The following is a 20,113-nucleotide window of genomic DNA, read 5'->3' as shown; positions in this document are numbered from 1 at the left end:
AAAGGGAGAATAAATAAATATCTGAGATTCCTAAAAAGATGTTTTAATACAATCAACTTGCGTTAGGAGCTGTTCATACATTAGGACTCATTCAAGACTTCAGTGTCTCCCACCAAAACAAACGAATCTGTTGCGTGGGAAGAATGTGCATGCTGGGAACTTGGTGTTTCCACGAGGAAAAGACCACAGCAAAACCCCCCGCCCCCAGAAGTGTGACTGATCCTCTTTTGCTACCTTCACGATTTCTTCCTGTTTACTTGCTGGTTTTTTCTCAATCTCGTCCAATAGAGTTTCAGCTTGATAAAGCCAGGTACTTATGTGAGCAACATTTCCGTCAAATATTTCCAACTGGTTCTGATGGCTCTAGGGGGGAATTCATAAAATGTTGACACAATCATATGAAATATTTAAGATGATAATATTCTAAAAGACCCTCAATGAGCTAATTACATGTTGAATTTAAAGGGTTTCCACCTTAGGCTCTTCCAGGTGAATAAATCCTCATTCCTAAAAACACACAGCTATGGTTAAGCACTTGTTAATTTGATTTAGACCTCAGAACAGTTAAGAGGTGAAGAAAAATAAAAGGTGAAAGTTTCTCTTTCAGTCTCATTTTCACTTGTCTCCCATATTCTTCCTTCTTAACATTGCAAGTAATCTCAGTTGAAAAATAAAATCAGAAATGGGATGAGAAAAGTTTTGACAGTGACCTGCATTTTAAATAAGAAGAACTGATAAACACCAGACTAATTTACTCTAATAAAGAAGGTAAATCAATGCTCTAACAAGACTGGAAAGAGACTACTTGGAAAAGAATTTGGAAGGTATGGACTGAAAAATACAGGAATAGGGGCTGTGAGAACGTGGAATAAAGCTACTTATCACAAAAACAAACATAAAATATTTAATAAACACATTCTATGATCCAAGAGCTTCACATTCATTATTCAACATCCAACAACTTTGTTAGTATGTTCTTTTATTCCCATTTTTATATAAGAAAATTAAAGCTTAATGACATGTCACTTATCCAGGGTTATGCAGATAATAAAGTATGCATGAACTCCGGATTTGAATCTGACAGATCACAGTGTAAGCCCATGACCTTCAATGCCCTACACATCCTGACTGATTTTAATAAAGGTTCAAATACACAATAATTTATTTTTTGGTCTCTATCCAGTACCTAGTAATTCTATGAATTTGGAAAAAGTCCTATCTACGATATGTCAGCACAAAATACTAATTTATAAATGACAACTCCCTCTAAGGGAGTTCAGAGAAACAGAAAACCACTTTGAAAATTAAATGGTCACTATATCCATGAAGTAATTAAGAGTGCATAGTATAACCAAAAACCAACATATGACACTTAACAATTATCTTAATTGTTATAATAAAATCTAAAATTGGTTGTTTCAGGTATAGTTATATAAAAGCACCACATGTTTTATGTCATATAATTATCACAACAACTTTATAAGGCAGAAATAACAATAATGCCCATTTTACATATGAGGAAACTGAGACTTGGAGAGCATTTAAGTACCTGGACTAATGTCACCCAACCAGTCAAAATTTTTACTTAGGCCATCAGATGCTAAAGCCTGTGCTCTTAACTAGTACACTATTATCAGAACATTATAAAGATTATGTACATAGTTTATAATAACATGCAAATTAAATACAATATTAAATCATTAAAACATAACAAATAGGGCTCTGGCCAGGTCACTCGATTGGTTGGAGCATTGTCCCACACATTGTGAGTTCAATTCCTAGTCAGGGCGCATATGAGAGGCAACTGATTGATGTTTCTCTCTCACATAAACTTTTCTCTCTCTCTCTCTCTCTCTTTCCCTTCCTTCTCTCTAAAACGAAAAACAATCCGGCTAATGTGGCTCACTGGTTGAGTGGCGACCCAGAGTGGCAACCAAGAGGTCACCGGTTCAATTGCCGGTCAGGGTACATGCCCAGGTTGTGGGCCCGATCCCCAGTGGGGGGCATGCAGAAGGCGGCCAATTAATGTCTCTCATCAGTGTTTCTATCTCCCTCTCCCTCTCATTTCCTCTCTCTCTAAAATCAATAAAGGAAAAGGAAATATTAAACATATCCTCAGGTGAGGATTTTTTAGAAAATGTAACAAATAGGTACATTTACTAAGATATTAGTGTTCACATTTCTATGTAGATCACAAATGGTTTATTACCTAACAGAGATATTTCAAACTCTAATTATTATCTTTTCAAAGAAAAAAAAAATGTAATCTAATGAAATTAATTCACAGATAGAACATTACTGTGACACAGAGAAAAGAGAATTTGGAATTCTAATCAAAGCTGTATTCATTTTGGAATAATTAAAGGAGAGAAGACCTCGTCATTCAGAGACCTACCATCAGGGTATTGCACCAGTCCTCGGTCCAGGTGCGAACCCGGCTCCAGCCAGCGTTGAGGACGCACAGCCTCTCTTCCAGAGCAGGCTCGCTGCCCTCCACCAGGCTCTGCAGGGCAGCGCTGCTCTCTGTGATGGTATTTAAATCAGCTTTTCTCTTTTCCAGATCCTTCAGAATATTCTAGAAAATAAAAATACCAAGACCCACTTGATCTTTCAGAACATGATAAAAGTTCATACAACCCTAATTTTAAAACAAGGGCTTCTTCCACATACTCCCTGGGAAGCTCACAACTGCCAAAGGGGTACAACTCCGGGACTTATTAATGTGTGAGAGTTCTTAAGTTGCTAACAAAACTCAAAACATTTAATTGTGTATATAACAAGAAATGCATTAGATTCAGCTATGAAAAGGGTAATTTCTTATTTTAAGAATAAATTCCATGTATCACACACAAAGACTAACTAGCTTCATCATAACTCCAGATGTAAACAATCAATTTCATTTTCTGTAACTATAGGCTGGCAAAGTAGAACTATCCCAGAACTCACAATTCTAAAAAATTCCTACTGAATTTATCTCCTTGATTACTACAGGAGACAATTGATGTGTACTATAGTTATTTTCAAGGACTGCATACTATAACTAGATGACAACATACAATTTGCTATATAAGCGCTACAAAAATAATTCGCCTTACGTAAGTCATAAGAATTAGCACGTCTAAGCCTTGGTCTTACAATTGTCATAATACATGAAAGTAATACTCTGGATGGTATGAGGACAACTTGATTTTCGTGCTCATTAGTTTGAGTAGGCAAGGTGTACAGTCAGAGTTACAGAGAGAATATCGGGTTCCACAATGCAAACTACCATGTTCTTTCAATCATAAAGTGACGTGCATATCTAACGTGCATAAAAGAACCTTTTTAAACCAATATTAAAACAAATCTTTTAAAGAACTCAAGTCTATGTTTAATTTCACATCATTAAATCACATTTTGGAAGACATAAAAATTGCAAATTCACCAGTGAGTCAAGGTTTGAACACTTACTTGGCCATATCAACAACTGATACTTTCAAAGGCACTAAAATGTTTCACTCAAGCATCAAGCATATATATACATATATATATAGTTTGTACAGACATCTATGTACAAACATATATATAGAGAGAATACCCACAGCCAGGTGTCCTGAAGTTAAGGTTTTCTGCATTCCTTCAGTGGGTATGTACTGACTAGCATAGTCTTTAAGAACTATAAGAAAGAATTAACTACAAGTAATTAAATTGAAACAGTACACATGTTATCTATGCTTACAGATTTTATTGCCAAGAAAATGACTACACTGAAAATAATGACAGTTGAGTATGGAATAAAAACACTAAGTTCAGAAATAAAAGTACTATTTAAATTTTGCATTGAAAATAATTTTACCTATGTTTAAGTGCAAATATATGTAAATGTGAAAAATTCATGTTTCTTAAACATGAAAATATAACTTTGAAAAAATGGATGATTCTGTTACATACTGATGTTTCACTTGATTTACTCTAATGAAGAGAATGTGCTATGAATTCATGATTTGTATATACCAGCCTCATTATTTCAAATCTAAAATAAGACTAACTGGGGATTTAAGAGTGAGTTGTTTAAGAAAAGACAAACATATTAATTACAGTCTTTACCTGAAAAACTAACTAAATTTATATGTGTGCAAAGATGAATAAAAATTAAATATGTAAAATCAGTAACATCTATGTACTAGCTATAAGCAATTAGTAAGAAAGAGAAAAGGAATACTTTTTAAAGTATATAAAATAAATAAGTATAAACAAACTTCTTTGCATATACATAGTTTCTGAAGAAAATAACCAAAGCATTATATAGGTATTTTAAATTTTTGGTGGGAAATGAGATTATACCATGTGACTAAAATGATAGTATAACAAAGATGTCAAGTCCTCTCAAAACAAATCTATAAATTTAAGGCAATTCAAATCAAAATTTCTAACAGAATATTTTTTAAGAATTTGAGAATAATAATTCTAAAGTTCATATGAGTAAATGCTCAAAAAGAGCATAAAAACAGGAAGCCCATTAAGCACTTATTCATATATGTTATAAAGCAACATAGTTTAACAGCTGAAAAACATTTCAGAGGGGCTGATCAGTGAAACCGAAAACAAAGAAAATCAACAGCCAAAAAGAATAGATGATTAGCATGTCTAATCAGTGGGGAAGGGATAGTTACTCAATAAATAGTGCTGAGATAACTGGTTAACTACTTGGAAAAAAAGGTTAGAGGCTTACCTCATTATATACACCAAAATAAATTCCAGAGGGATTAAAGCATTAAAGGTAAAGAGATGAAACTATAAAAGAGCTAGAAGAAAATATAAGCAGATAATTACATAACCTTGGAGCAGAGTTGGACTTTCTAAGCACCAATGGCATAAATAATGAAGAAAAAGGTTATTTTATTACTTAAAAATATATAATAACACTATTTTTAAATATATATACAGAACAGAAAGGGAACTAGAGTGGCAAAAAAAATTTTAGTAAGCATTACATAGTAAGCATTAATAATTGCAACAGGTAAAGAGCTCTATATTAAAAGACCTAACAGGTAAAAGAAAATGGTCAGAATTACAATAAAAGGCAATTTTTAAAAAAGAACTACAAATGGCCTATAAATTGATGGAAAATATTCTAGTTAAATGACCAAAACATGATATCTGCCTACCATTGTCAAAGTTGTGGTTAAAATAAGCAAGCAGGAATTCTCACGTAGAGCTGGTAGGTACAATGTTTCTGAAGGACAGTTTCATAATATGTATAAGACTTTAAAATGAATATATCCCTAGACCCACTATTTTTAGGTCTAAGAATGTATCCTCAGGAAATAATTGTGAATACATGCTATGCCTGAGCTACAACTACATTCATCATAGCATTTTTTACAATAGTGAAAATTGGTAATAAATTAAGTGGACATGAATGGAGAAATGAAACAATAAAAAATAAAATATGCAATTAAATACTGTGCCTGTCTCCAATTTGTGATACAAAAACACGTGTAGGTAAAGGAAAATGCTAAAGATGTAAGCCTTTTTGTAGACGGGCATGAAATACCAGATACAAAAGAATTCTTCTTAAATATATGCTTTGCCCGTTTGTGTCAATGTGCCTATAAAACACTGAAGAGATAACAGGGTGCTCTTTGATTCTAGATGATTTTTGCTCCTGTCTTCTTTTTACTACATGATAAAAATGTCATTCAATTAGCTTATATAGTGTATGCTACTAATAAGAAAACAAGGGCTTTTGAAGTATATTGTACAAAGAAGGTAGTGTTTCCTTGAAAAAGTTAAATTTAACACAAATAAAGTTCCATGCCTTTGCTTCATATTCACCTACAATATACCCATAAATACCAACACTCTTCATCTCCACCATTTTTTCCACTTCACCCAGCCCATAGCATAATTATGCTTTCCATGAGCTATTTTCTAAACTGAGAACATTCTTTCTAGTTCCTAATATCCTGACTTTCATTCAGCTGTTATCTCCACAGAGTCGTCAAATTAAGAAGTTGTATCAACCTACAATCTCAAATCACCTCCTCTTCACTGCCCACAGGCCCAGCAGGAGATGCCAAAACTGATCTTGTGACTTCATAGAAATTTTGGTCACAGTATTGATCATTTATTTTCAGTGCTTATCTCTAGTATGCATGCCTTTCTTACAAAATAAATTTGGGAAAAGAAAATGCCTGGTTAAAATAAATAAATAAAAACACGACTTTGTGTTCCATTCAATTCTTTGCCCATCTCAAAAGAGAACTGGCAAATCCACTCTCTAATCTCTGTAATTTCAAAGTAACTCAAGGGCTAAAGAACACTCTTGGATCTTTTATTGATTCTTTTGAAAATTCTGTTCCTATGCTCTTTACATCAGTTTGTGATGGAAAGATTAGTGACTGGTACAAAAGTTATTACAGAAGAATTAACAAATAAGCACAGCACAATACTTTGGGAAGAATGAATACTCAAGTTTCACCAGTTTCGAAGGCGAGAACTATCATATTTTCCAGTGCCACATGAGGATAGTGCCTATGAAGGCCTGCTGGTGGTCCCTCTGAATTCAACGCTTTGGAATAAGACAAAAGTCACTTCTTAAAATAGCTGTTTTTAAACTATTCTTGTTTCTCTTAGGACAGAGAAGTAGAAAAATAATGGAAAAAAGAAAAGGCTGTATTTGATGTGAAATGGAGAAAAACGGCACCCACCCAGAATGCCCTGAGCCAAACGCCACAGGTCACCTTGGCTTGCCACTGGCGCTTCACCTGGACTACAACTTACTTTCGCCCAGGAAATTTCCGAGTCCAAGTCACCAAGCAACCCTTCTGCGGTGGATTTCTGTACCAGTTCCGCTTCGGTCACAGACAGCCACTCCGAGAGAGAAGCAGCCTCTCTCTTCATTTTCCGGGCCAACTGTGATGCTCGTTCCAGGTCCTGCTTTCCCTCCGTCACCTGAAGGGGAGGGAGGGAGAGAACGGAACGTGAGTGGGGATGAACCAGAACGCTAACTGAGGATTCAGGACTCCGATTGAACCCCAAGAGATACATAACTTTATCTCTGGTATGTAGAGAGAAAGCATTTCTGCAAGGGGACAATATGCTGAAGTGGTTGAGTGTCAGACAGCCCTGGGTTTTCATCTGAGTTCTGCCACTGACTTCCCAAGTGACCTTAGTAGAGGTAAGGCCCTCAAAAGGTCACTATGAGTTTTAAAGGAGAAGAACACATACACAAAGGACTTGTCCCAGTCCTTGCAACAAAGGTAAGGGATCAATATGCAGCATCTTTTACCACTTTGAACAGAAGATGCTTAGAATCCTCTCAGTGAAGGACTCTGTTTAAAAACACATTATGCCTGGCCCGTGTGGCTCAGTGGACTGAGCATAGTCCCATGGACTGAGAGGTCCTGGTTCGATTCCTAGTCAGGGCACATGCCTGGGCTGCAGGCTTGATCCCCAGCAGGGGGCGTGCAGGAGGCAGCATGTGTTTCTTTCTATCTCTCTCCCCCTTCCTCTCTCTCTAAATAATCAATAAAAACATATTTTTTAAAAATAAAAAACATTATATTCCAGCAATTTAAGGAGAAATAGCACAATTTTCACAATCATGTTTTACAATTAACCGTTTAACTTAAAATACAGTAAATGACTATGCAACAAAAACCTTTATTATTATTTTGTTCTTACTACTGTCACCAGAAGGCAACTGAATTACTGAATTAACATGTGCCAGGCTCTCAACACAGCTCCCGCGGGTGTTAAGGAATAGTACGCAGGTCATGCAGTGAAACCCACAGCAACCTCTGTAAGCAGCACTACCCCTCCTGTTTCACAGAACAGGGTAGTGAAGGGCACAGAGGTGCAGGCCACGGCCGTGTGGCTCAGCCATCGGACTGAGCCTGCTCTGACCCTTTACACTGCATGATTATACTCAGACTGAACAATCATTCACAACCTCAAGTTGAGAGAACACTTAAAAAGGACATCACAATACAATACAGAGATAACAACATGTTCTTCCCTTCATGTGCACATGTGTATAGACAATAACACTGCCTAAGTAGTAGAGCAATTAGTCATGTATGGGTGACATTTTCCTTGATGATATAAAGACTCAATTTTCCTAATAAGTAATGAGGAATTACATTTCTTTTTTCTGGTCCCCAAGCTTCAATTTTACTCTTTCGCTCCTCAAGCATTGATTGTCATTAAATTCTTTTTTAAGGTGAAATATTTTTTTTACAGAGTTTAATTAAAAGTCAGAACTCTAAATTAACAGCCCCTCCATGAAGACATTAAGCGACAAAGAAGTAAATTATACCAAAAGACAGTAAGTATTCAAATGATAACTTATTTGACTTTGACATGCCGAGGCAGCCATACAATCATGATAAAACTTAACTGTATCAAAGATTTGTATATACCAGTAAGAAAATAATTTATGGTTCAATTTATAACAATTTACACTATTCTCTATTCAACCATTTTTAAGATATTCTGCATACTGCATTAGGCAGTATCAAGTTGTAAGTGTGTTACCCAACCATTTAGCCCCTTCTCCCTCTTGCCTGTCTTCTTTGGCCCAGGTCCCCTCTCCTACCTTTCCCATGCAAATGCTCAAGACCTCTTTCTTCCCTCCCACACGTACGTCAAGCCATGCTCTTCTGGCTCCTACCCCCATCACTCCACAGAAACTATCTTCGTTAAGTTCAATAATGATCCTAATGGCAACAGATCTCATGGACCTTTTTAAGTGGATGTCATATTTAGCTTTGCTAATATTCAAACAGTGGCTTACATGCATCCTCAAAATGCCCCTTTCCCCTGGCTTCCCAGTCCCAGCACTACCACTTCCTGCTACTTACTGTAGTTTCAATATATATATGAATATATACACATACAATGTGATTTTTTAGGGTGTAAAATGTGATAAGTTTATATACATATACATTGTGAAATGATTATCACAATCAATCTATCCATCATCTCAAGTTAATTACCTTTTTAGTGTGGAGAACACTTAGGATCTACTCTCTTATCAGATTTCAAATATACAATTATGGAAACAGTATGGTGTTTCCTCAAATAATTAAAAATGAAGAAAAAAAAAGAATAGAGAAAAAAGGGAATTACCATATAATCCAACAGTCCTACTTCTGGGTATCAATCCAAAAGAAATGAAATCAGTATCTCAAAAAAGATATCTGTACTCCCATGTTCACTGCAGCATTTATTCACAACAGCCAAGAGATGGAAATAACCTAAGTATCCACTAATTGATGAATGATAAAGAAAAGGTAAGATACATGTACTTTAATTCTTTTGCAAGCTCATCTTCTTCAAATTTCTCACTAAATGACATAAATCCTCAAAAACTGGTCCAGGTCTTTTTCTTTTTTTACTGTGTCCTCTCCTAAGGCAATCTCATCATCACCAAAACCTTTCCTTACCACCTATATGTATGGGATCATAAAATTCGTATCTTCATCCCAGATGTTTTCTCCAGACTTTAATAACTTTGTGAATACATGGCATATCCAATTAACTCTCTGAAAAACACTTAAAATGTCAACATGTCCAAAACTTGCTTTTGATTTCTCCATGTTTCTGCCTTCCTTCCAGCACCCCCTCCCAGTGAGGGCACCATGATCGTCCATATAATCAAGCCCAAAACCCAGGAGTCACCCTTCATCTTACCCTCTCCTGCACCCTCACATCTACTTCATCTCACCCACCAAGTCCTACTCATTTCAATTCCTAAGACATCTATAATCAGTCTACTCACACCAACGTCATTGCTCCGCCTACTTTGAGCCACCATCTCTTCTTACTAAGAGCATGACAATAACTTCCTAATTGGTCTTCTCACATCCATGCCTGCCTGTTTCCAATTCATTCTCCTAACTGCACTGAGTGAAAACACGTCTGAACATCTTATCTCCCTGCAAACTCCTTGCAACAACTGCTTGTTGCTCTTAATACAGATTAACATCATCACCACAAACTTCAAGACACTGGTAGGGTTTGGTCTCATCCGTCTGTCCAGCACCATGGTCCCCACACTTTCAGCCACACAAACGTACACCTTCTGCCACAGGGGCTTTACATATGTTATCCAGCAGCCTCGGACGCTCCTCCACTGGTTTCACCCTTCAGATCTTAGTTCATGCAGCCCTTCCTCAGGAAGCTTTCCTAACTCCAGACTGCACCCAAACCCCCCATTACACACACACTTAAAGCACCACGTTCATTCCTTCATAACACGTCAGACAGACCATCTGACATTACCTGGTGTGAATACTTGGTTAATGTTTTCTTCTTTAACTGCCCTAAGTTCCACTAGGCAAAGACATAAGCTATGCTTTTGCTCACCATTATATTTCTACTGCTTGCGTAGCTCCTCACACATGCTGAAGTCTCATCGTGTTGAATGAGAAAATGACAACTCAAAATATAGTCCCAATTAGAGAGATGGTGGAGTAAAAAAAAAAAACACAAAAAAAAACTAATACCACTCCCATACATAAAATGCCCAGTCAATAAATACATATAATATTTCAAAAATAACATCAGCTGTATAATTCTAAAAAGAGGCTCTAAGATCCGTGTTCTAGTGGCACGATGTATCAAAATGAATCAAAATCATCTCGCAGAAGTGAGGTTAAAATTGCCCAGGAAATATATGGACTGCTCATTTTTTATTGATTTAAAAGTGGTAACAACATTTTAGCTAGATTTCTCTGGGCTCTTGCATAAACTTAGTTACTATTTAATAACCCAAGAAGGATCCAAAATAGCACCTAGCAGCTTTGTAATATCGCCAAGTTTCAGTCCCTTTTTTTTTGCTTCCCTGGTTTCTAGGCAGAGATTCTCAGTGAGAGAAGACACGATGGGAACCAGTCAGCAAACAGTCCAACCGCTCCCCCATAGATTCACTAAGACGCCCAAATTATAGGAGCTTCTTGAAAGGATGTTAGATCCTGCTAGGTCAGTGTGACATTCTTGTCACACAATATTTATTAGAATCCTGTTTTAACACTCTCAGTAGACTATTCGATTTAAATATCCAAGGACTAAATAACTTGGGTTTAAACAGGGACTATTCTTTTTAAAGTATCCTTAGAATAACTTCTAAAATGTCAGAAGTTATTGAAAATGTAAAGTGAATCTGGATACTATGTTAAAAATAAATTTCAATACAACTAGTAATCCTTGTAATATTAACACAAACATTTAAAAGTTAATAAACATTGTCGGAATAACTGAAAACATTATTAATACCATAAAACTTAAAAGTGAAAATTTAAAATACGTAACTGAGAGAGACAGACAGAGACAGAGAGACAGAGACGCGAGGAGGTGCTGGGTGCTGTCCTCACCTGCGCACCCAGGTCATTGTAGAGCACCTTCAGAGAGGTCAGCTGCTCGTCCATCTCCTTGGGGTTGTCGGTTTGCTGCTTCTGAACAATGTGCCTTCCTGTTTTGATGACAGTCTCCACCTCAAGCTTGACTTCACTTAGAGTTTTATAGAGTTTCTTAAAAAGAAAACGAGACACATCATACACATCACAGTGAAAACCTGGTAACTGGGATCATTTCCGAACACGGCTTACACAGATTAACGGCTATGAATTAAGTATGGAGATCAAAGGGCTTTATCTTTCCCAGATCTGGATTCAAAGGACGAGGAAAATGCCATCAAGGTTGCAATAACTTTTTTAAAGCAGAGAAGAAAATAAACAAATAGAGATTCTATCTCCCTTACCCTTCCTTTCTCTGTGAAATCAATAAAGAAAAAACATTTAAAAATAAATGAATAAACTTAGATGTGTATTTTAAGTTTCTGAATGTTCATGAACATTTTTCCTACATGGAATGTGAAAACATCAGGACTAAAAACTGAATGTCTATCATTTGAAAAATTACGTTTTAAAAAATCCTGATGCGATTACTAGACAAAAGCTAACTCTGGCCATATTTCTGACTGCTGGAAATTGGAAGTATGTATTAACGTTCTTTTTTTATTCTTCTTATAATTTCTCCAAAGCACCACATCTACCAACATCAGTACATATCACTTATATAAATGAAAAGACATATGACAACTCAAACTCTCAAGATGAAGATGACTATACGAAATCAGAGGTACACAAGACAAATTCAGAGCTGTCCTCATCCTAGTTACCTTGAAACCAAAACCATGTATTTTGTACAGGTTCTCTTGTCTCCATTGGTCGTGATCCTAACTTGAAACATTTCACGAGGCTCTGTCACATAATAACAGGCCACTGGACCCAGTTACACATGGGTAAGGATGGTGCTTGCTTTGCTGACCTCCATATCTCAGTAAATACATGTGTCTATGCATGCGTGCATACACACACACACACACACACACACAGAGAAATTTATCCTATCTATTCATTCTTCCACCTGTTTTAGCTTTGAGGAGTCCAACAACCCTAGGTATGTAACAGCCATGTGGAGATGACAGTTCTGAACCCACACAGAACTCTTCCCAGACTTTTCTGTCTTAACAAGTTTCTCTCATGAGTCTTCTCAAGCAGAACATGAATTCTAAGATTGTGTATGCCTAGCCAGATATTTAAATTTATATGAAATTGAAGTTTAGAGTTCAAGATTACAATAGTAATAAGGCCTTCTAAATAATTTATTCTTTCATATCCTAGGTTTAAACTTAAATGCAAAATTAATTTTCCTAGAGGATGATTTTTTCTGCAATAATATTCCTAACATCTCTCTAATCTCTTCTTTCATATTTTAGGCTTAAACTTTATGAAATTTAACTATCGTTAGAATGATTTTTTTTACACTGTAATATTCCTAACATCCATTCTAAGTATGGTTCTTCTGGCTAACTCAAATTTTATCCTTTAAATGTTAATTTAGTAGTTATATTCTGCCAAAGTCTTTTCTAACTTCATACTGTGATTACAATGTGTTTCCTTATCTTATGACACTGTAATAATTGATTTTATTCTCTCCTACCTATCTCTCCTATCTCTTCTAATTTTCTTGGAGGAAATGACCACAATTCTTATTTTATAATCCATTTTTCATCATTGATCCCTATTATTAGCACACTGTGGACAAACAATTACTGAACAAACCATGCACATTATGCCAGATGAAGCCGCATTAGCTGATGGAAAACCACGGGCGGCCTCACCATGCACTTGTCCAGGTGGGTCTGGATGACGTCGGGGTCCACGTCCTTCACGTTCAGGACGTGCAGCTCTGCTTTCACGCCGTCCAGCACGCGCTTGCAGTCAAGCATGCGCTGCTCGAAGTTAGCGGGCTTCTGAAAAAGCTGGAACTTCGTGGACACCTCTCGAAGTTTTCTCTGTTGGAAGAAATGAAAACAACACGCAATTCACATCAGAATGAACATCTCTCTCAGCCAACGTATTAGTGGAACAGAGACTGCTAAAAAGCTGCAAAAATAAAGCACCAATAAAAACATTCCGAGAGGTTACCCACAGGGTCATCACTTACTTGGCACCCAGAGTCTCAGTCTTAGATATAATGAAAGGCCCAGCTGGCCTCGCTGGAATGAAAACCTCGTTCATTTTTCTCACCTGTTCTAAAAATAGAGTCAAGCACCTAGAACTCAAAATGCTCTTCATCGTGGGATCAGAGTAGAAGTCAACCTCTCGCCCTGGCCGGTTTGGCTCAGCAGTTAAAGGGTCTTCCCGTGGACCAGAGAGTCCTGGGTTCGGTTCCCACTAAGGGCACGTACCTCGGTTGCAGTTTGTCCCAGCCCCAGTTGGGGTTGTGTGGGTGGCAGCCACTCGATGTGTCTCTCACATATCAACGTTTCTCTCTCTTCCTCCCTCTCTCCCTCCTGCTCTACCTGAAGATACATGCAAAAATGTCCTCGGGTGAGGATTTAAAAAACAAAAAAAACAAAAAGAAGTCAACCTGAAAGGCTCACCAAGCTAACCCTAAACCTCGCTCGCTATCTCTTCTCAACTACAGAATCCCATTCGGTGTTCTCCACCTGTGCAACCGGCTTCCGCCACTCTGCCCAGGGCAATGCCTCCATCCAGTCCACTGTTCGCATCAAAAAGAAGACCAAGGTCATCCAAGTAATCACTCCCCACACACAGCTCCCCCCTCACCTGCAGGACGTCCATCTGACTGCCTCCTCGGGTGGTCCTGCCTTCTGGGGAGGTCGGAGGCTGAGAGCGCGTGTTTCTTCTCAGCTCCTCTAGCGTTAGCTCGTGGGCGGAGATCTCGGCTTGGATTTTCTATAAGGAGATTAGAAGGGGGGTGTCTTTTCTTAAAGTTCCCCAGAGTCATATAATACATAAGAATATGCCGCTACCTGCACAGCTTTAGTGAGTTTGCATTATAATAATAATAACATGGGCTACTATAGACTGCACACAAACTATGGTCCTTACATTTGTCGTTTCTAATGTCCACCACTTACTTATGAAAAGGAATTTTCCCAATCTCATAGCTGAGAAAGCCATCATTTAAAAATGGTGGCCATTAGCCCTGGCTGGTTTGGCTCAACGGTGAGAGCGTCAGCCTGTGGACTGAAGGTTGTGGGTTTGATTCCCGGCCAAGGGCACACACCTGGGCTGCAGGTTCAATCCCCAGCCCTGGCCAGGGTCATGCAGGAGGCAACCAAGTGATGTGTCTCTCTCACATGGATGTTTCTCTCTCCTACTCTATCTGAAGATAAATGGAAAAATATCCTCAGGTGAGGATTAAAATAAATAAATAGATAAATAAATAAAAATGGTGGTCCTTTACCAGGGTTTCATAAAGACCAAGAGAACACAGAACCTCACATGCTGCCCCATAAGTTACGTGAAGTTAGACAGCCTTTCTCACAGGCGGTCTGTCTGGGATGCGGAGGGGCTGGTTCTCTTGCAGGTGAAGAGGCAGTTACATGTACGCTCCGTACGACTCAGACGCCTCAGCTCCACGGCAGTACCTGAGCTTCCTGCGGAACTTGGAAGGCGTCCACCCTGTCAGTCAGGTACGTGGTGAGCTGCTTGTCCAGCTCCCCTAAACTCTCCTGCAAAACTTGGAGCATGTGATCAGCTTCCCGCAGGACCTGGAGGTGCTTTTCCAAAGAAATCTGCTTGCTCTCTGCCTACACAGGGGATAAAATTGAATCATCAGTCACTCAGCACAAATATAAATAGCTGAATACAAGAAAACCCTTATGTTCCGGCCACCAAGAAAAGAAACAGAAGCTCTAGTTCACGACTTTGGCCTGCAGTGTAAATAAATAACTAGCAATGATAACAGTGAAAGGCCCTTCTAGCATCTCATATACCTTGCAGTGAATTATTAGTTTTTACTTCTTTCTACACACAATAACAATATATAAAAAGGTAAAATTTTCCTATATAACCTGCTAAACAGAATAAAAATTTGTCATTTATGATAAATTTAGGGTGTTCTTAGGAATCAGCAATAAACCTATCAACAAAAATATAAAATACAAAAAATATATCAGTAGAGTGAACATATGAATCTTTTTTCCAAAGTCTAAAACAAGTTCCACAAACGTGCCTGTTTTAAACTACTACTTGCTGCACTTTTGAATTAAGCTTGATTCTATTTATGATCTCAACATCAACAGTTATTATTTAATGTTCTTTAATATCCACCCAACCCTCCTGTAAAAGAACAGTCTCCTTTCTCTATGTAGGGATAAGAACATGCATGTTGCAATGCATTTGGGTGTGTGTCTAAAACAGGATGGCATTTTATAACAGCAGCTTAGGTCAAATTCTGCTAGCTCTAATATTTACTAGGATAATATGAGTTATCCTCATATACAGCTATAATATGATCCTTAAAGGAAATTAAAGAGTTCATAAGTAGAAACCATCTCAAAGACAGATTTTTTTAATCATGACGTTCTGCCTGCCTCATCAGAGTTAGGTCTACTTTTCCTCAGCTAGTGTCTCAAAGCTCTCAACCCCCCAGTTAATGCTGGTTACCAACTTTTCCCCGTGGCAGAAGTTCTTGAGCTCAGCTCCATGTCACAAACACCTCATCTACACGCATGCATGTCCCAGTTCTTACCAGGTGACTCAGTTCTTCATACCGACTGTTGAAAGCCTCCAGTTTCTCACTGATGATGTCATCGAGGATCCCTCCATCAATCAGGGTCTGGCCAAGTTCCCGAATTTGGGTGCGATTATCTGCTGGGTGTCGCAAAACAGATTCCAGAGACTGGACAGGAACCGGGGGGGAAGACAATGCGTTTACTGAGGCAGAATGCATCAAGCATACAAAAGATGTCCTCTTTTGTTTTTTAGCAAGTAATTCAATTTTCTAGAAATCGACTTAAGGAACAAGACTAGAAATAATTAATTTGCAAAAATATCTGTCATGGTATTAAAAATACATAAAATTGAGAACTTGGCATGAATGATGATATATAATAATATAACTCCATTAATTTCAATAATTATTAATTACATGAGAAAATGTTCATGGTATGATACAAGGTTTGAAAGCAGAAAACAATATTGTAAAGCAAAATTATCTCAAACTGTTGATTATATCATTAAAACTGTGTACTCAGTTTTCCATAACACAACAGAAGGCTAGGCACTGTTTTATATACACCAAATATATATAAATCTAATCAACCACAGGGTTAAATATTGTTTCATATTACAGGTTGGAAAACTGAAGTTCAGAGAGTTTATTTGCCTATATACACACAGTAAAAAGAAGAGCTAAGATTCCAACTTGACTCTAAACCCTTATAATTTCAAAGCCTTTGATCTAGTTACTATAATGTACTACCTTCCAGCCCATGTGTTAATAATAATAATTAAAGAGAAATATACCAGAATGTTTATCTTAGAGTTTACTTTATACTTTTCTCCATTTTCCATTATTTCTAGAATGCACTTTTTGTTGTTCTTGTTAATCCTCACCCGAGGATATTTTTCCATTGATTTTTAGATAGAGTGGAAGGGACAGAGGGAGGGAGGGAGGGGGAGAGAGAGAAACAATATACAAGAGAGACACATAGATTGGTTTCCTCCCCCAGGACCCTGACTGGAGCCGGGGATCAAACCTACAACTCAGGTACCCACGTGCCCCTGACCAGGAATAGAACCTGTGACCCTTTGGTCTGAGGGCCTACACCTAACCACTGAGCCAAACCGTCCAGAACTACAATGCATATTTTAATTCTCGTGTTAGGAAAATTCATATTTTAAAATTAAGCTCTTTTATTTTTATTTTTTAATTGCTCTTCATCTCTCATTCTGCTGTCTTACTTGAGGAGTGACATCTTTTATCCAACGCAGCACCCAGCTCCTGGAATTTAGGTACCACATCTGACTTACTCCTGACCTTCAATCCAGTCATCCACTTACTTGCCACATGTCCCTGCAATTTTCAAAAGCACACCTATCCCCTTCCTCCCCTATTTTTTAAAAGCAAATCTAAGATCTTCTATTTAACCCATTTAGGGAAGTTACGAAGTCATCGTGCACCACGTGCTGGGCTGCTTACTGCGGAGCAAGAAAACTCAGGTGCGTTTCTTTGCCTCGAGGAACTCGAGCCCAGGCCTGGAGACAAGCTCCTAGGACAGGATCCACCCTTCTCATCCTGCCCTCCCCAACCTGCCCTCCACCTCCACGTCTGAAGATAACAGAGAGCCACTGTAAACACAGTTGTTGCCGTGTTTAATGAGCAAAAATTACTTTACGAAGAAATAAGAGAGCAATTATCCTAATAACATATGGCAGAGTTTTACTCAGGGACTGGCAAAAGGAAGCTGGAAAATCACTGGAGTGCTTTCTGATGTCTAAAATGTACTTATTAAGCCCTGGCTGGTTTTGCATCAGCCTGTGGACTGAAGGCCGTGGGTTCGATTCCCGGCCAAGGGCATGTACCTGGGTTACAGGTTTGATCCCCAGCCCTGGTCAGGATCATATGGGAGGCAACTAATTGATGTGTCTCTCTCACATCGATGTTTCTCTCTCTCTCTCTAGCCCCCTCCCATCCTTCCACTCTGTTTAAAAAAAAAAATGTACTAATTAACTAACAACTAACCACCTCAGGAGGCTGTTAGTGGGTCACCATTAATCTGAATATATACGATGGTGCAAACACTTCAGGCCATGGAAGACAACACAAGTCCCACTGAGAACTGCCGAGGGAGCGAGTGCGTTCGCTGGCCTGAGGCAGATGCTCCTTCTCTACGGGGAACACCAGGGATAAGGGGCGACGCAGGCGCCCACCTCCAGGGCCTCGCTGACGGCATCCACCTTCTCCGGCAGGGCCTCTGTGCTCCGCATCCGCTCCTCCAGCGTGTTCAGCCAGGTGGTCTCCAGGTCCAGGTAGTGGAGCAGTTCGATCCAGCAAGACCACACCTCCTGTGGGGGCAAGAAGACAGTGATTCAGCTGCGCAGCCACTTGGAGACGCGTTACCGCCACTGCTTCCCATTCTCTCTAATCGACCGTCATTTCATCAAATATGAGCAGAGATGAGATTTAGAAACTGACGAAACGGGAATTTCAAATGAATGACAGAAAACCTCAGTCTTTAATAAATCGCAGTGACCCACAGGAGGCACACAACAACAGGTGAGGAGGATAGGGCTGCTTCGCTCTTCCTGTGAAAATAAATTCCAAGGGTCTGGGTAAAAGTCAAAAATAAACTGTATCATTGGTAGAAGCAACCGGGAGGAAAATAGTGTTCGTTGGTTTTTTAAATAGAAAGATAAAAGCGCTCCTAATTGCAACACTTTCTGACAGTTACATAGAAAACTGGAATTCCGTGGGTCCATCCGAGTCCGACTCAGAGCTAACGGGGGTAACGGTGTGCTGTATACTTTCTCCAACTCTTTTCTAAATCCATGTGGACATGTCCACATATGCAAGGAACCGTATTTTACCCAAAATGGAGGGATACTGTACTCATTCCCCATCCCAGTGGGCCTTTCGGGGTGGGGGAAGCCCCTTCCCGCAGGGGGGAGCCTATCTGATGGCTAATCCAGGAGAGAGCTCCCTGTGGGCTCCGCTGACTGACAGAAGGCACCCTGCCTGCATCCCCAGGGGGCTGTGTTTAGCAGGTCAGGGGTCAGCAACTTTATCCATGAAAGGCCAGACAGTAACTATTTTAAGTTTAACAAGCCACGTCTGGTCTCTGCCACAAAGTCTTCTGTTTACTCTGTGTGTGTGTATGTTGTCTGTCATTAGCAACCCTTGAAAAAATTAAAAATATACAAACCATTGTTAGCTCAAGGGCTATAGAGAAAGAGGCAGAAACCAGATGGGACCCTCGGGTTATACTTTGCCAGCCCTTGACTAAGACTAAAAGAGAAGAGATGTGCCTGGTCCCCCAAATCTCTACAGGTGGGAAGCAGCCAGAGGAACCTGTTTTGTGGAAATAGCTCTCTGAACAGCTCTCAGGAAGCCGAATTGGTCCCTCGTCAGGTGACAGTCCTGCCCCTGGGTAGGGCCCTGGCTGGATTTCAGAATCTAGGCACTGGTACCAGTGACTGCTCCTTACCTTCCATTCTGTAGAACCGAGTGCCCGCTGAGTTTTCCCACGCTAGCTCGCCACTGTCTGTGGGTATAAGGGCCTGCACAGGAAGACACTGCCCTGAGAAGCCACATTTGTGTTCAGACCTGATGCTGGATTTCGAGCTTGATGCTACACTGGATGAGACTTTGGGAGTCCCTGGGAGAGCGTAAGGGCATTTTGCACGTGGGGGGACTGCAACCAATTTAAGACCAGAGCGTGAAGTACGGTGGATTAACAACGGCCACAAATGTTTCGTTCTTACTCCCAGTAAGTGGTGAGATTCTTTCCTCCTGCCCTGGAATCTGGGCTGCCCTTGTGACTTGCTTAGACCCAAAGAATGTTACAGATGTAACCCTGTGTCCAAATGCAGACCCTGCCTTTAAGAGGACTGGAAGCTTCTGCGTTCTCCCTCTTAAAAGTCAGCTGCCATCCTGTAAACCTGAGACCACGTGGATCGACCTGGCGGATGAGCGGCCACCGTGAACGTTCTGCTGAGCTCCCTGTGGGATGCAGCTACCTGAGTGAAGCTATTCATGTGGCACATGGAGCAGAAAGCCGCCCAGCTGAGCCACATCAGCCACAGAA

At 39.3% G+C, this 20,113-nt stretch overlaps 1 protein-coding gene across 1 annotated transcript in view; it reads right to left on the bottom strand.

Moving 5' to 3' along the window:
- The window catches only part of UTRN (utrophin), a 466,391-nt gene that overhangs the window by 273,589 nt on the left and 172,689 nt on the right, over positions 1–20,113 (bottom strand). The window contains exons 28-36 of the mRNA XM_036248256.1: positions 18,240–18,374; positions 16,057–16,206; positions 14,951–15,112; positions 14,124–14,252; positions 13,172–13,345; positions 11,361–11,516; positions 6,766–6,936; positions 2,396–2,575; positions 235–363 (exon numbers count right to left, since the gene is read on the bottom strand). Of these exons, the coding sequence (XP_036104149.1) occupies positions 235–363; positions 2,396–2,575; positions 6,766–6,936; positions 11,361–11,516; positions 13,172–13,345; positions 14,124–14,252; positions 14,951–15,112; positions 16,057–16,206; positions 18,240–18,374 (1,386 nt within the window). The remainder of the gene's footprint in view (positions 1–234; positions 364–2,395; positions 2,576–6,765; positions 6,937–11,360; positions 11,517–13,171; positions 13,346–14,123; positions 14,253–14,950; positions 15,113–16,056; positions 16,207–18,239; positions 18,375–20,113) is intronic.

Source organism: Molossus molossus, unplaced genomic scaffold, assembly GCF_014108415.1.
Source record: "Molossus molossus isolate mMolMol1 unplaced genomic scaffold, mMolMol1.p scaffold_m16_p_8, whole genome shotgun sequence".
Taxonomy (NCBI): Eukaryota; Metazoa; Chordata; class Mammalia; order Chiroptera; family Molossidae; genus Molossus; species Molossus molossus.
This window is presented reverse-complemented; position numbering and strand designations above follow the sequence as displayed.